This window comes from Drosophila hydei, unplaced genomic scaffold, assembly GCF_003285905.1.
Source record: "Drosophila hydei strain 15085-1641.00,03,60 unplaced genomic scaffold, DhydRS2 tig00008116-arrow-pilon, whole genome shotgun sequence".
NCBI lineage: Eukaryota > Metazoa > Arthropoda > Insecta > Diptera > Drosophilidae > Drosophila > Drosophila hydei.
In genome coordinates this window covers 2,068,086-2,083,713 of record NW_022045829.1, presented here as the reverse complement: position 1 = coordinate 2,083,713, position 15,628 = coordinate 2,068,086, and the positions used below count along the sequence as shown (strand labels likewise).

The 15,628-nt window shown below is 41.5% G+C and overlaps 4 protein-coding genes across 7 annotated transcripts; 3 read left to right on the top strand and 1 right to left on the bottom strand.

The window, feature by feature from the left end:
- Positions 1-170: 170 nt before the first annotated feature.
- Positions 171-6,237, top strand: LOC111598978 (probable multidrug resistance-associated protein lethal(2)03659). Of its 3 annotated transcripts, none has more exons than XM_030224676.1 (6): positions 171-228; positions 614-700; positions 1,272-1,523; positions 1,686-3,656; positions 4,277-5,957; positions 6,024-6,237. In XM_030224676.1, the coding sequence occupies exons 2-6, from the start codon at positions 633-635 to the stop codon at positions 6,069-6,071; spliced, it is 4,020 nt and encodes a 1,339-aa protein (XP_030080536.1). In that variant the 5' UTR covers positions 171-228; positions 614-632; the 3' UTR covers positions 6,072-6,237. The 3 variants fall into 3 exon arrangements, with proteins under 3 accessions (XP_030080536.1, XP_023170245.2, XP_030080535.1); XM_023314477.2 differs by lacking the exon at positions 171-228 and having other exon boundaries at positions 273-700; positions 4,277-5,480; positions 5,541-5,957; positions 6,024-6,236; XM_030224675.1 differs by lacking the exon at positions 171-228 and having other exon boundaries at positions 273-700.
- A 263-nt stretch (positions 6,238-6,500) lies between these two features.
- On the top strand, positions 6,501-7,414 carry LOC111598988 (uncharacterized protein C1orf50 homolog). Its single transcript, XM_023314490.2, has 4 exons — positions 6,501-6,647; positions 6,777-6,934; positions 6,996-7,157; positions 7,216-7,414. Exons 1-4 carry the CDS (start codon positions 6,590-6,592, stop codon positions 7,393-7,395), a joined length of 558 nt encoding a protein of 185 aa, XP_023170258.2. The 5' UTR covers positions 6,501-6,589; the 3' UTR covers positions 7,396-7,414.
- Positions 7,415-7,533: 119 nt separating this feature from the next.
- Positions 7,534-10,092, top strand: LOC111598944 (protein hook). The gene is made up of 7 exons (XM_023314422.2): positions 7,534-8,383; positions 8,442-8,568; positions 8,633-9,196; positions 9,277-9,395; positions 9,459-9,511; positions 9,574-9,750; positions 9,822-10,092. Exons 1-7 carry the CDS (start codon positions 7,623-7,625, stop codon positions 10,058-10,060), a joined length of 2,040 nt encoding a protein of 679 aa, XP_023170190.2. The 5' UTR covers positions 7,534-7,622; the 3' UTR covers positions 10,061-10,092.
- A 1,138-nt stretch (positions 10,093-11,230) lies between these two features.
- On the bottom strand, positions 11,231-14,185 carry LOC111598981 (mediator of RNA polymerase II transcription subunit 15). Of its 2 annotated transcripts, none has more exons than XM_023314481.2 (3): positions 13,812-14,185; positions 12,584-12,895; positions 11,231-12,519 (listed from the first exon to the last, which is right to left on the bottom strand). In XM_023314481.2, the coding sequence occupies exons 1-3, from the start codon at positions 13,858-13,860 to the stop codon at positions 11,318-11,320; spliced, it is 1,563 nt and encodes a 520-aa protein (XP_023170249.2). In that variant the 5' UTR covers positions 13,861-14,185; the 3' UTR covers positions 11,231-11,317. The 2 variants fall into 2 exon arrangements, with proteins under 2 accessions (XP_023170249.2, XP_023170250.2); XM_023314482.2 differs by having other exon boundaries at positions 11,231-12,516.
- Between the last annotated feature and the right edge of the window lie 1,443 nt (positions 14,186-15,628).

Below are 15,628 nucleotides of genomic sequence, written 5' to 3'. Positions count from 1 at the left end.
TATAATACTCTTTAAGAAATTTAGCTCGTCGCATGTTAACATGGTCCACTCTAATGTAATGCTCTGTATATTTTTATCAGTATGGCAGCACTGTTAAAGGCGCCGGCATCAGCTGTTAGAACAGCTGTTAATTAAAATTCCAAGAGAACAAATTAGTTTCAGTTGTGCTTTGAGTTGCAAGCGGAGAACTTGTTGGTATCTGGGCACAAACATTTTATTTATTGAATGGAAAGTTTCTCTTGTTGTCATTTTGGTTTACTATTTACGCGCAAAATTTCGTGATAATTGTGACGCCATTGCATAAGTGACGGCGTATCAGTGCGCTTGTATGTGTGTTGTGCGCGTCCTTAGCTGTGATGAAATTACGTATAAGTATCCATAACTGTAAATTGGATGCTGACAGTGGATCAAAACGTTTTAAAACTTTTGATAACGTTTCCATTATCGTAAAGTTCGCTTGCGACTTCGCGCATGAGGCTAGTGTTCAAAAAGTATCCAATTAGAATGTTTACATCGGTGTCGAATTAATTCTATTTAAAATCCAATTGATTTTCTTATACGAAATTGCAATTGTAAATAAAGTGAAAATCGTGTTCTGTTTTTAAATACTTAGATATTGCAATTGTTTAAAGATGGCAGCTGACAAGTTGGCGCCTAATCCGCGAGAGACGGCTGGCTGTCTCTCTGCTATTATGTTTTGGTAAGTTGACACCGAGTTTCCAAGTAGAATCAAATTGGCATTGTAATTCTGATTCAATGAAAGTATCTTAACATTGTACATAATGTTTTATCGTTACAATGCGATGTTATTTTTACAATCTGGATCTCTTTATTAACTGTCAAGTGCACTATCTATTTTGTGTGATAAGATAATTATCATTATTGTCTGTCATCACCTGTAATCATACAACATGTGCGTGATCGATGTTTTTTTTATGTTAAATTTAGTTAATTAAATTATATTGAAAAATAAGCTTGATTGATTCTTTCAATAAATATATTTAAAATAACAAAAGTATATTAAAAAATATATATTTATAAAATAAAATAAAAAAAAATTTATATATAAAAAAATGAAAATAAATTTATTTTTAAATTTAAATGAAATATTTATTTACTACATTTTTGTTGTTGCGAAATAAAATTTAGCTTATATTTATTAGTTTAAAACTGAATCAAATAAAAATGACTAATCAACAAATTGTAGGGTATCTGCTAGCCGACTCTTATTGCCTCATTGTCACTAAATACCAAAAGGTTTATCTTTACAGCTTTGCGCTACCCATATTATTCAAGGGGCGCAAAAAGAAGTTGGAACCCAGCGATCTTTATGATGTGCTCAGCGAGCATAAAGCGGACAAATTGGGCGAGAAACTTTACCAGACTTGGGAAACTGAGTTCCTCCAGGCGCAAGGTCAAAAGGATGCTAAAAAGCCGAGCATGTTGCGCGTGGTACTTCGGGTATTCGGCTGGGAATTGGTCATATCGGGCATTGTGATTGGAGTGCTGGAGTTGGGCCTGAGGTGAGTGATCGATATATGATGATATAATAGATGAGATGAGCTACTGACAAGGAATAGATCTAGAAGAGCTAAGATCACTAGAAGATCTTGTTATCATAATCCTTCTTAAGACTACAGGGTATCTTCTAGTCAGCTGATCTCACTATATTGCTTTCGTTTCAGAGGCACCATTCCACTTCTGCTGGCCGGGCTGATCCACGAGTTCACTTTGCACGGCAACGGCAGCAGCCTCAACGCCCAGCTCTATGGCGTGGGGCTGGTGGCCTGCACTGTGCTCAGCGTGCTGCTGATCCATCCGTTCATGATGCACATGATGCACTTGGCAATGAAGATGCGAGTCGCCGTCAGCAGCGCCATCTATCGGAAGGGCCTGCGTCTGAGCCGCACAGCGCTGGGAGGCACAACCACGGGGCAAGTGGTGAATCTGGTGTCCAATGACTTGGGTCGCTTTGATCGGGCTCTGATCCACATGCACTTCCTGTGGCTCGGACCACTGGAGCTATTGTTCGCCTCCTATTTCCTCTACCAGCAGATCGGAGTCGCCTCCTTCTATGGCATTGCCATACTCGTGCTCTACGTGCCGCTGCAGACGTATCTCAGCCGCTTGACCTCGACGCTGCGCCTGCGCACAGCACTGCGCACGGATCGACGTGTCCGCATGATGAATGAGATCATAGCCGGCATACAGGTGATCAAGATGTACGCCTGGGAGCGGCCCTTTGAGCAGATGATCGCCAAGGCGCGGCTCAGCGAAATGAACGTTATACGCAAGGTGAACTACATACGCGGCATCCTGCTGTCGTTTGAGATAACGCTGGGACGCCTGGCGATCTTCGCCAGCCTGCTGGCCTACGTGCTCGCCGGGGGTCAGCTCACCGCGGTGCAGGCCTTCTGTGTGACGGGCTTTTATAATGTGCTGCGACGGGCCATGAGCAAATTCTTTCCCAGCGGCATGTCCCAGGTGGCTGAGCTGTTGGTGTCCTTGCGCAGGATAACGGCCTTTATGGTGCGCGAGGAGACGGATGTGGCCATGTTGGAGGAGCAGCCGGAGGAGGAAAATGCGGCGGAACGCAAGAAGCTATTGGCAAATGGCCATCAGGAGCAGCTCAATTCGGATATCGGCGTTGAGATTAGGCAGCTGAGAGCACGCTGGGATTCGGAGCATGTGGAGCCCATTTTGGATGACATCAATATGCAGCTAAAGAAGCAGCAGCTAGTCGCTGTCATTGGGCCTGTGGGCGCCGGCAAATCCAGCCTCATTCAGGCCATACTCGGCGAGCTGCGTGCGGAGGCGGGCGAGGTGAAGTTGAACGGACGCTGCTCCTATGCCGCGCAGGAGCCGTGGCTCTTCTGCGCCAGCGTGCGCGATAATATACTGTTTGGCCAGCCGCTGGACAGGCAACGCTATCGAACGGTGGTCAAGATGTGCGCACTGGAACGCGACTTCGAGCTGCTGGACCAGGGCGACAAGACCATTGTTGGGGAACGTGGCGCCTCGCTGTCCGGCGGACAAAAGGCGCGGATTAGCCTCGCACGCGCTGTCTATCGCAAGGCAGATGTTTACCTGCTCGACGATCCGCTGAGTGCTGTGGACACACATGTGGGACGACATCTCTTCGAGAAGTGCATGCGAGAGTTTCTGCGCAGGAAGCTGGTGATCCTGGTGACGCATCAGCTGCAGTTCTTGGAGCACGCCGATCTGATTGTGATCATGGACAAGGGCCGTGTCCTGGACATTGGCACCTATGAGCATATGCTCAAGAGCGGACAGGACTTTGCCCAGCTGCTGGCACAGCGACCGCCGGAGGAGAACGAGATGGAGAAGCAGGAGGACGAGGATTCAGCTGGCGCAGGCGATGCCAACGAAATCTCCACCTCCTACTCCCGCCAAAATAGCGTAGAAAGTCGCAGCAGTCTCTCCACTATGGGTTCCAGTGCAGATGATTCGTTAATGGCCACCAAGGAGAAGCCAAAGGAAGTTCAGGAACAGCGGTCATCCCAGAAAATTGGCTGGGACATGTATAAGAAATACTTTACTGCTGGCTGTGGCTGCTTGATGTTTCTACTAGTGCTCTTCCTGTGCCTGGGCACGCAAGTGATGGCCTCCTGGGGTGATTACTTCCTCTCCTACTGGTGAGTAGATAAAGCTTTTAAGGCTTTTTATGAGCATCCAATTAGACATATGTTAACAACAACATGCAAGACGAATCTTATAAGATGCAATACTTTAAACTTTCTTATTAGACTTATATTACCTTTTTACACGAGCGTGTTATGTTAAATATAAATATAAGACTTTTGTATAAGACTTTAATTTGTAGATCATGATTTAGAAATACTGATTCATTCGAGAGGTAGAAGACATTATCGTTTACAAACAAGCAAAATTGTATATAACAAAAGACAGAAGAAAGTTAGATGAAAATTGAAAATGAAAGAACAGCAAAACCATAAAAGGCAGCTCTTATAAAAGTTCTTATACGACATTAATTGGTTACACTAGATTTTAACAGAGTGCTGTTCTGTTAGTTGCTCTAATATGTTAAGCTAACATAAGATGATCACAAACCGACCAACAATTATACGCTCTAACATGTTCTTTTAACAGAACGATGTTAAGGTAGCTCAGACTGTAGTAGCGGCTGTTAACATTCCTGTAAATGCTAGTAGTTACTGTTAAATAACATAGCGGAATTCGAATTGTGTTAATGCCTTAAATTAATAGATACTCATATAAAAACATTTATTTGCAGGGTGAAGAGCAACTCGTCAGAGTCCTCGGACATTTACTACTTTGCGGCTATCAATGTAACGCTGATTATATTCGCCCTATTGCGCACGCTTCTCTTCTTTAACATGGCCATGCACTCGTCTACGCAGCTGCACAATTCCATGTTTCGCAGCATCACGCGTGCCGCCATGTATTTCTTCAATACGAATCCATCGGGTCGCATATTGAATCGCTTTGCCATGGACATGGGTCAGGTGGATGAGGTGCTGCCTGCAGTTATGCTGGATTGCATCCAGGTATTCCTTACCCTGGCTGGAATTATAACGGTGCTCTGCGTTACGAATCCCTGGTATCTGATTAACACGCTGGCCATGCTGCTCTCCTTCTACTATCTGCGCAATTTCTATCTGAGCACATCAAGGGATGTGAAGCGCCTGGAGGCAGTTGCCCGCTCGCCCATGTACTCGCATTTTGGTGCCACCTTGAATGGCCTGCCCACCATACGAGCGATGCGTGCTCAGAGAATGCTGATAGCTGAATATGATGACTATCAGGACAAGCACTCCATTGGCTACTACACATTCCTCTCCACCAGTCGTGCCTTTGGCTATTATTTGGACTTATTTTGTGTGATTTATGTTTTGATTATAATACTCAACAATTTTGTCAATCCGCCTGAGAATCCGGGACAAATTGGCTTGGCCATTACACAGGCCATGTCCATGACCGGGATGGTGCAATGGGGCATGCGTCAGTCGGCTGAATTGGAGAACTCCATGACTTCTGTGGAGCGAGTAATCGAGTACAGAGCCCTGAATGCCGAGGGAGAATTTAGCTCGATGGGAGACAAGAAGCCGCCAGCTAGTTGGCCACCAGCCGGCCAAATTGTAGCCGACGATTTGAGCTTACGTTATGCACCCGATCCCCAAGCACCTTACGTACTTAAGTCATTGAATTTTGTCATTGAGCCGCGCGAAAAGGTGGGCATTGTGGGCCGCACTGGCGCAGGTAAATCCTCACTGATTAACGCCTTGTTCCGGCTCTCGTACAACGATGGCTCCATACTGATCGATGAGCGGGACACGGAGCAGATGGGTCTACATGATCTGCGCAGCAAAATCTCAATTATACCTCAGGAGCCGGTCCTGTTCTCTGGCACTCTACGCTACAACTTGGATCCTTTCGAACAGTATGAGGACTCCAAGCTGTGGCAAGCCTTGGAGGAGGTGCGTCTAAAAAACTTTGCTTTATCTACATACACTTATCTCAATTCTAATCATTTGCAGGTACATCTTAAGGAAGAGATTAGCGAGCTGCCGATGGGTCTGCAGAGCAACGTTTCTGAAGGTGGCACAAATTTCAGCGTGGGTCAACGTCAATTGGTCTGCTTGGCTCGAGCTATTCTACGCGAGAATCGTATACTGGTCATGGACGAGGCTACCGCCAATGTGGATCCTCAGACGGATGCACTTATACAGGCGACCATTAGGAATAAGTTTAAGGACTGCACCGTGCTTACAATAGCACACAGGCTGCACACGATCATGGATTCGGATAAGGTTTTGGTGCTGGATGCTGGACATGTTGTGGAGTTTGGTTCACCTTATGAGCTCTTGACAACGTCGGAGAGCAAGGTGTTCCACAGCATGGTAATGCAGACGGGCAAGACAACGTTTGAACAATTGCTGAAAATAGCACAGCAGGTAAATAAATAAATAATTTAGCTTGGAATGTTATACGTGATATGAACTAATGTACATTTTTTACAGACCTACGAAAACTGCCAGGAAAAGAAGTTGGAAGACGTCAAACAATAAATGTTTTTATACATAATACAATAATAGTTGTTATGTATAGCAAGGCTATAGTTGTAAACAATCTAGTTTTTATAATGCCTATATCCATGTTCTGTACTTATAGTAACTTGAACAACTTAAATAATTATAAATGTTAGCCAAATCGTTTATTTTTATATTCATTGAGCATCATATACACTGCAAATGCATTTACTTAACTAGTTACTATTACAAAATAAGCAAAGAATTGTAAACAATCCATAAATAAATAAAAAAATATATTGTATTTTCGTGTTTTAGCGTCTTTAAGAAATAAAATAATCAGTCCATTAATATACATTAGGTGTAATGTTAATGTGTCTAAACAAGCTCAAATATTAAAATGAGCGCGCATCGTTAATCGATTACAATGCCATTGCTATCGATAGATATCGCATAGAACACATGTTATTGTTTGTTTGCGTAAATTTTGTAGTAAACACGTCCCAATTTTCGGACATTGTTTAATTTCCTTATAAACATTATTCTATGTTTGTGTAATGAAAATAAGTTTCATAATGGATACGCAGTTAACATATGAGACAGCGGTCAAGAAAGGTAAGGAAACTGTATTAAAATAGTTGTGCGTAGAAATGAATGGGGTTTTGGTATGCTTGTGTGTGTGCATTCAGTATTTCTTAGATAAGAATAGTTTTAAAAAATAATATTGTTTCATTCAAAACATAGCTCAATTGGTGGAGCGTAACCCTCAATTTCAGTTGGATCCAATGCGTGTGTCAATGCACGATGAAACTGACATAATAAATCTAGCACAGCAAATACAATCGGCGGATAAACAATTGAAAAATAGCACCAGTCAAAAATTAGTTGTTATACTCGATCAGGTGAACGATATATTCGAAATAAATCTGAGCAAATAACCATAGTTATATGTTTATGTTCCAGATAAAACTGCTGCAAGCACAGGCAATGGATATATTGAGAGAGTCCAATGACAGTCAAGCACTACATAGCGCTGCCTGTAATTTTACCAAGAAGCCTGGGCATACTTATCATCTTTATCAAAGATCTACGGGACAGAACTATTTTAGCATGTTGTCACCAGAAGTAAATACTCCTACCTAACATTTGCTAACATGTGTAAAGTATATATAATTCATTATAGGAATGGAATCATCCGGCGGATCAAACCTTCAAGGGCAGCTATAGACTTGAATATGATTTAACCTGGACGCCAATCGATAAAATTAAAGAACACGATGAAAAACTTAAATGGGTGGAACAGTGCATGAATAGTAATAGTGGCACAACAGCTGCAATAGATTTTAACATAACGAATAATTAAGGAAATAATAAATTTATATTCACAGTACACTGAATGATTTATAATGAATTATAAACGATATTTTATTACATTCGGGAATACCACTATTACCCGATAACATATCGGTATGTTTCATATCGCTATCGTCAGTACAGCTGTTTTGTTTACGCAGCAACAGCTGTGTTATTTTTTCTGTGAAAAGTTTCTAATTTCTGTTTCATTTTGTTCATAATTGTTTATTGTACGTGATGTCCACGCAGAACGGAATGTATTATAGTCTATTAGAGTGGTTCAAAACGCTTAATCTTAATGCGCCACATGCAAATGCCGAGGAGCTGGCCGATGGAGTTGCATTGGCTCAGGCCCTCAATCAATTTGCACCTGAATCATTCACCAATTCGTGGCTCTCGAAAATCAAATGCAGCGCTGTGGGCAGCAATTGGCGTCTTCGTATGAGCAATCTGAAAAAGGTTGTCGAGGGCGTCTACGAATATTACACCGATGTTTTGAACTACACGCTTCAGCAAGATTTTGTTAAACCGGATGTGCAGGCCATAGCAGAGAAATGCGATCTAACGGAATTGGAGCGCCTGCTGCAGCTGGTGTTGGGCTGTGCCGTCAACTGTGCCAAAAAACAGTCTTATATATGCGAGATAATGTGTCTGGAAGAGGAGCTGCAGGCAAATATAATGCGTGCACTGCAAGAGCTCGAATCGTCAACACGCCAGAGCGCCGAAGGAGGCGGCGTAGTTAGCTCCTTGTCACGCAACTCGTTGAGCAACATGCTTGAAGGCAATACCAAGGCACAGGAGGAACGCGATGCTATGGCCCAAAAGTGTTTTGAAACCGAAAAGAAAATGCTGCTCCTGATCGATGAGAAAACGAATTTACAGCAGGAGCTGCAAAAGATACAACAGGAATTCGCGCGCCTGGAGCTCAATACAATTGGTGACGATGGCGTCTCTCTAGGTCCCATTCAGGCGGGCTCAGTGCGCTACAACGAGCTAAGGTAGGTCCATAAAGACTAATATAAAAAATATATTAATATTAAAAGTTGTTCCTTTTAGGCGTCAATTGGATTTGGTGAAGGAGGAACTGTTGCAGTCGGAGGGTGCGCGAGAAGACTTGAAAATCAAGGCGCAGCAACAGGAGGCAGATATCTTGCATATGCAGCAGCGCATAGATGAGCTAATGGTGGGTGCCTAATAAAACTTCATTAATTAAGCAATTTTATCAAATATTTATTATATATTCACAGAAAACCACCGCAGAGCTGACCTCTCTTAAAGACGAGGTGGATGTTCTGCGTGAGTCCACAGATAAGTTGAAGGTATGCGAGGCCCAACTGGAGACTTACAAAAAGAAGCTCGAAGAGTACAATGATTTGAAGAAGCATGTGAAAATGCTTGAGGAGCGCAGCGCCGACTATGTGCAGCAGAACGCTCAATTCGAGGAGGATGCCAAACGTTATGCCAACACAAAGGGTCAAATTGAGCTATTTAAGAAAGAGATCCAAGACCTTCATGCGAAACTCGACAATGAGAGCAGCAAAAATGTCAAGCTGGAGTTCGACAACAAGAACTTGGAAAGCAAAACATTGACACTGCAACGCGAAAAGGATAGTCTACTCAAAGAGCGTGATAATTTGCGCGAGGCCTTCGATGAGCTAAAGTGTGGACAGCTTTCAACCAACTCTGGCAGCTTGGCAGGCAACACAGTGTCACGGGAGCTACAACCTTCGGCTATGGTGGACAAAATACAACGTCTGGAGGCGGAGAACAAGGCATTGCGTGAGGGTCAAGGCGGCCAAACGGCTTTGGCGGTAAGTTGAGCAGGGCTGAAGACTAGAAGTATCTTATTATAATTGTAAGACTTAATTGTATTCATTAATTTTCTTAATAGCAACTGTTGGACGATGCAAACAAGCGTTGCGAACATTTGCGTGAACAAATGAAGACAGCCAATGAGCGCATTCTCTCCCTGACGCATGCCTCACAGAGTGACGATCCTATATTGAAGGAGTGAGTATTACAATATAACAATTAAAAAGGCTTTGAACTAAATTTCGTACTCTCCTACGACAGAAACGAATTGAGCAAACAAATCAAGCAGCTCATGGAGCTCAATGAACAAAAAAGTAAGTTTAAAATCAACCCATCTATAAATCTTTTATTAATAAGTTTTTCTCTCCTTTTGTAGCGCTACAAATCGAGGAATCAAGAACACAAAACTCCACAATGCAGTGCAAAATCACGCAGTTGGAATCAAGTTTGAGCGCACGGGAGCAGGAGTTGATGGCCTATGAAGTCAAGTATCGCAAATGCGTTGAGAAAGCTAAGGAAGTAATCAAGACCATCGATCCGCGCATAGCTAGTGGTGTGTTTAGATATTTTTTGTAGCTATATGTCTGTATATCTGTTGCTAATATTACTCTAACACTTTTTTAGGCTTGGAGGCAAACATTTTGGAGAAGAGCATCGATGTCATTGAGGAGGAGTCAAAAACTAAAATGAGCAACATGGAGGAGCAGCTAATGGCAAGCGCCTATTATAGACTGGGCGTTAATGCTCATCGCGATGCAGTTGAATCAAAATTAGCTTTATTAATGGGATCGGGTCAAACATTCCTGGCGCGTCAGCGCCAATCCGCGCCGCGAAAATCACTAACTACAATGAAATCAAAATAGTTTTGTCCCCCCTTCGTAAGTCCAACGTAATATTTTTAATGTTTTTAGTGTATCTGAATATACACTTATGTATATGCATATTTATATTCTACTATTATTTATTCAATTCAATTATGTTTGTTTATTGAAATGCACAAAATTGTAATAAGTATATATATAATATATATATATATATATATATATATATATATATATATATATATATATATATATATATATATATTTCAGTGGTGTACCTTTCTAAAAAAAAAATAAATATATTTATATATAAATAAGTTAATATATATAAAATATTTGTCAGATCTTATATTAACCTGCAAAATGTATCCCCTATATGGATCTAATGTATGAATTGTTGACGAGTGAAGAATTCTAAGCTTAATATACACTGTTAACCATGTCAAAAGAGTATATTAGTTTTGTGTGAAGTTTCGGCTTGGTTAAACTTCGTAAGCCGCTGCTCTAGCAAAGGTCCCTCAATCGTTGTTCATTTCAAATAAAACACTTTTTCCATTATAGTTTTAACATTACTGTAGCTTTGTTTTTTAATTTCAGTATTTGATACATTTTACGCAAGGTATTTGAACAAAACATAATTTACTTTTGGAATTTTACAATTAAGTTCGGGTAGTTTTTTTTTTCAATTTTCCTTTTTTGTTATTTGGTTTTACTTTTCTACTTATAGAGTCTTTTTTAGCATTGGCACACGTGAAAAATGCATTTAAAAATTCGCATCTCGTGTTTGAATTTCCATGTACGAGCAGGAGGAGCTTAACAATAGAAGGGAATGTTTTCTTTGGGGTTTCTCTTAAATATTTGGAGCGAAAAGAAAACATCGTATTATCCATAACAAAGCAACAAATTTGCGCAGTCTACATACATATACATTTATATATATATATATATATATATATATATATATATTTAATTATATATATTTATCAGGGCTGCACAAACACACCTTGAAAACGGCTTGGAAGACGGGGCGTTAGCATGTCTATGGGAACATATAGGCATAATTTGAAAATATTTGAATATCAATATTAGATATACAAAAGGGAAATTCCTTGAGAAGTCTTAATTTGTTTTGTTTAAACATATCTTAAGTAAAAATATGTTTGTTTTCAGCCTTAGCTAGCAATAGACATGAAATTCCGAAATTCAACCGTTTCTGTTCGCTGCCCCGATAGCTATATACACATCTATATGCTTAGTAAAATCTAAATCAATCGAATCTGTACACAAGGCCGCTGTATTCTACCAGGGCCGCCACATGCTCTCATCGATGACCTGCTGGCCGCCGCCGCCCACCTGTTGTGCCCGATACTCCTCCTCCTGTCGCATACGCAGCGCCTGCCTGGCTGCGCTGCTTGTCTGCGGACTGGCATCGAGTGTTTCATTCTCATTGGAACCGATTCCGCTTTCGGAGCGTGGCGACGATTGCTGCGTGGCCGGCGCTGACTTCAGTTCAGAGACACCAGAACTGACCGAGGCAGCGGCCGAGGAGGAGGCCACAGAGGCGGGTCGTTCATTTAACATGGCTGTGGCAGCCGCTGCCGCTGCCACATTTGTGGTGTTGGCCATGCTATTGGCATAGGCGGCAGCTGCCGCGGCAGCCACATGTGCTGCCTCCAAGCTGCCCGCAAAATTTGGACTCAATTTGCCAGCCAGATGCGGTTGCATACGCTGCAGCTCAATCAGACGCTCGAAATCCGTGCGTGTGGCTATCGGATCCACCATGGGTTGGGCGCTCAGGCCTAGGGCAGCGGCTAGCTGCACGTAATGCGGCGGCAGCACCAGAACACCATTGGGTGCAGCGCTGCCCTCCACCTGTGTGTGCGCCTTCAGCTGTTGCTTGTACTGCTCCAGCACATTGACGCAGACCACTTTGTTGACATCCGGCTCGTAGCCCAGCTCAATGACTGCGCCGCTTGGCGGCGACTGTTGCTGATGCTGCTGCTGCTGTTGTTGTTGTTGTTGCAGTTGCAACTGTTGCTGCTGCTGTTGTTGTTGCTGCTGCTGCTGTATTGGTAGCTGCGTTTGCACTGGCGGCGCCTGTTGACCACGATTGTTGTTCTCATCCTGCTGCGTTGCACGCTGATCACTTAGCAAGGGATTTTCGCCCAGTTTTAGACCTTTGCTGTAGTCCAAGGGATTCGAGTCCTGACTGCTGTAGTCCAGTGAATGCTCCTCCGCTTGCTGTGCCGGCGTCTTCTTGTTATCAAAGCAAATGCCGCTGCTGTTCGGACTCTCCGCAAATGCGGCGGTCGCTGAGTGCGGGCATATCTCGACATCGATCTCCGCTATGCATTGATCCAAGTGTCGCAACAGCCGCGCCTTGGAGCCCGGCTCCGCCAGCGTTGGCATGTTACCCATAGGTGGCGGCTCCGGTGTGGCCAAATAACGGGCCACCTCACGAGCACAGTCCGTATAGCCGGCGCGGTATTTGTTCACAGCTGCTGGCGAAGGCAAGAGTCGAAGTTTAAACCATGGCCAAAAGCGGTGGCTAGAAGCCAAACCTACCTGGATCGTCCAGATTGCGATGCCGCTGAAAGTGACGAACCGTAAGCTCCAGTATGTCTGCCTTCTCCAGTTTCGTATGCTTGGCCTGACCATCACCATTCTTGGCATTCTGATGCTTGGTGGACTCCAAGATGAGGGCCTTCAATATGGCCAGGCTTTGGTTGATGCGGGCACGTCGACGCTTCTCCATGAGTGGTTTATTCGTACGTTTGCTAATGTCCTGCGACGAGGTTACATTTTGTGAGGAGCTCACCAAACCAATCGATTTGATGCCGCTGCCATTGGTTGAGCTGGAGGCGGAGAATCCGAGGCCTAATAATATTTTTTAAAAATTTTGGTCAGTCATATCATATATTATTTAAGATGTATTTTTCTAGTCTAGTTTTTCATACAAAATTATATATTATATATAAAAAATAAAATATATATACAAATGTATATATTTTTATATATAATATATATTATATATTATTTTTTTATAAGAAATTGTTATAAATGCCTCTAGCATGTCTCTTAACAATATACTTTATAATATATATACTTCATAATAAAATTTTTTATATATTTTTTGAAAATATATCTTTAATTTGAGTAGGTCTATATGGTATTTTGGGAATTAATTCAAATAAATATATTTAACAATATATTTTTGTTATTTATAAGAATTCATTTATAATATTTCAAAAATAGAAACAAGAAACTTTCTACTATTAATTATCTTTAATTTAATAGCATTCAAAATATGTTGTTTAAACTATAAATTATTTTGAATAATAGATACGAATTTTAATTAAAATATTTATATCGCGTAGATCATATAGGTTCATATTTTCTAATTTTATTTTTTAGTTAAAAAAAAACTTAAGAGCAGGATACACTTTTAAATTTTTAAATTTTTATGTGCAAAGTATGCAATACTTTGTGATATAAAGATAATCAGATGCCTTTAATTTTACAGTCCATTGTTGATATTAATACCATTATTAAATTAATATATTGAAAAATCAGAGAATTTTGGCCAAGTATTTTTTAAACAGTTTCTTATCTGTTTCGTATTTAAGTTTTTGGGCTTAAAAAAATCTTTTACAAAACTTTTTGGTGTTTCAAAATTTTAGTTTTTATATTTTAAACAGTTTTTCTAAATGTTATTCGAATTTTGTTCTCTTGTTAATCAAATTTCGAAAGTTTTTGACTCAACTTGAATTGGGAACTTGAAAAATATGTTTACCCGCTGTTGATTTATTTTTGGTGTAATCCTTATCACGTTTTGCTGTCATTTTGTCATTTTTGCCGAACTCTTAATGAATTCCTCACACGCGCAAACTTTCAATAATTTAATTGTAGTAACTTAGTTTATTTTTTCTCGGTTTTGCCGTTGGGTTTAACACAAAGCAGAGCACAAAAATTACGTCTTTTTTTGCGAACGGCTTGTTAGACGTTCGAGTACCGCAAGATGGGACGAAAATGCCGTTAATATATATTTTTGGTATGCGACACAAGACGTCCGCACTGGCCGAGCGTTAACCGAGCACTAACAACCGAAACGAACTGCACACAGCTCGCGACTCGAACAGCATAGAATATACAGTACACAGAAGCTAACGGTAAGCGTAACGGTAGAAAGGTACTTCGACTTTTCGTTTTTACTTGGCTCGCCGTCGCTTATGACGCCCGCCGTGTGCGCATCGTTCGTACAAAATTTGCCGACTGAATGGCTTGGCCTGACGCTCGCCACAGCCACAGCCATCGCCATAGCCATCGCCATTGCCATTGCGAGCGTCGTGTGGCGCAGCAACCAAAGCAGATTGGAGTCAACCAACAATAAAAACAAGAACAAGCAAAAGCAACAACAGTGGCAACGGCGGCAACAGCAACGCCTGGCTGACTGCCTGGCACGTTAATGGTGGTTGTGGTAATGGTTGCCATACACACATACACGAATACATGCTCACATACATACTACTACAGCGACAGCAAAGCTTTAACGACGACGGCGGCGGCATGTTGCCAGTTGTGGGCGGTTGGGCGTTGGCAAATGCGGCAAATGTCAGCCAGTCGACGTGCCGCCACCGACAGTCGGACAGACGGCGTGACCATGTCTGGCTTTGGCGAGCACAGAAAGTTCGCACGTACGCGCGCCCCTCACACACACACACACGCATACTGGCAAGCCCTCATGCACACTTCCACACACACACGCGTACTCACAGTGGCGTACAAATCAATTCGTTTAGGCACAAATAGAATATGCCAGCAAACATTTTAATGGGAGCTTAGGAGTATAATGTGAATATAAAACTGTTTGGGAAATTTTATATATTGTATAAAAGAATATATATTTTCCCGATATCAGATCTACATTAAGTATAAGTATATATGTATAAGTATTGTATATTGGCTACCAGTTAGCAATTTTATTAACAGTTGTCTGGCACACCATGTTTAACATGAGTAATTGACGTTATTCTGATTGGATGTACATATGTTATGCTATGTACATGTTATTATTTACAGCAGTTAGAGCTTATATAGAATAGTTTTATTTAATAGTTTTTAATTAAAAAGAAAACTTGATTGATTTTGAAGGTATAAAAGTTATGCTTTATTATATTGATTTTGAAAATTTAGTAAAACTAAAACAATTGGTATACAGAATCAAAAAAAATACCCGTCTAAAAAAGCATATATTTCAGAAATTATATATAGTGTAAATTCTGATAAGATCTTATAAGATATTTTATATATATAGAAATCAGACATGTTATCTAAAATGAATTAAATAATGATTAAATTAGTTATTACTTAAATACTTTCTAGCTATTTGCTAACTCTTCAAAATATTGTCTATTGGGTGGCCTGCGCAAACGCCGTCAGGCCAGTCAGCCAGCTAGCTGGAGTTAGCTATGGTTGTGGCCTGCGGGCTGGTGTGGGTGTGCACATCTGTGTGACTATTTATGTGTGTGGGTGTGTGTGTGTGTCTATGGAGATGCTGACGATGACGGTTGCGATTGTGGGCTTGGGGTCTGAGTGTCGTGGGTCGAGGGG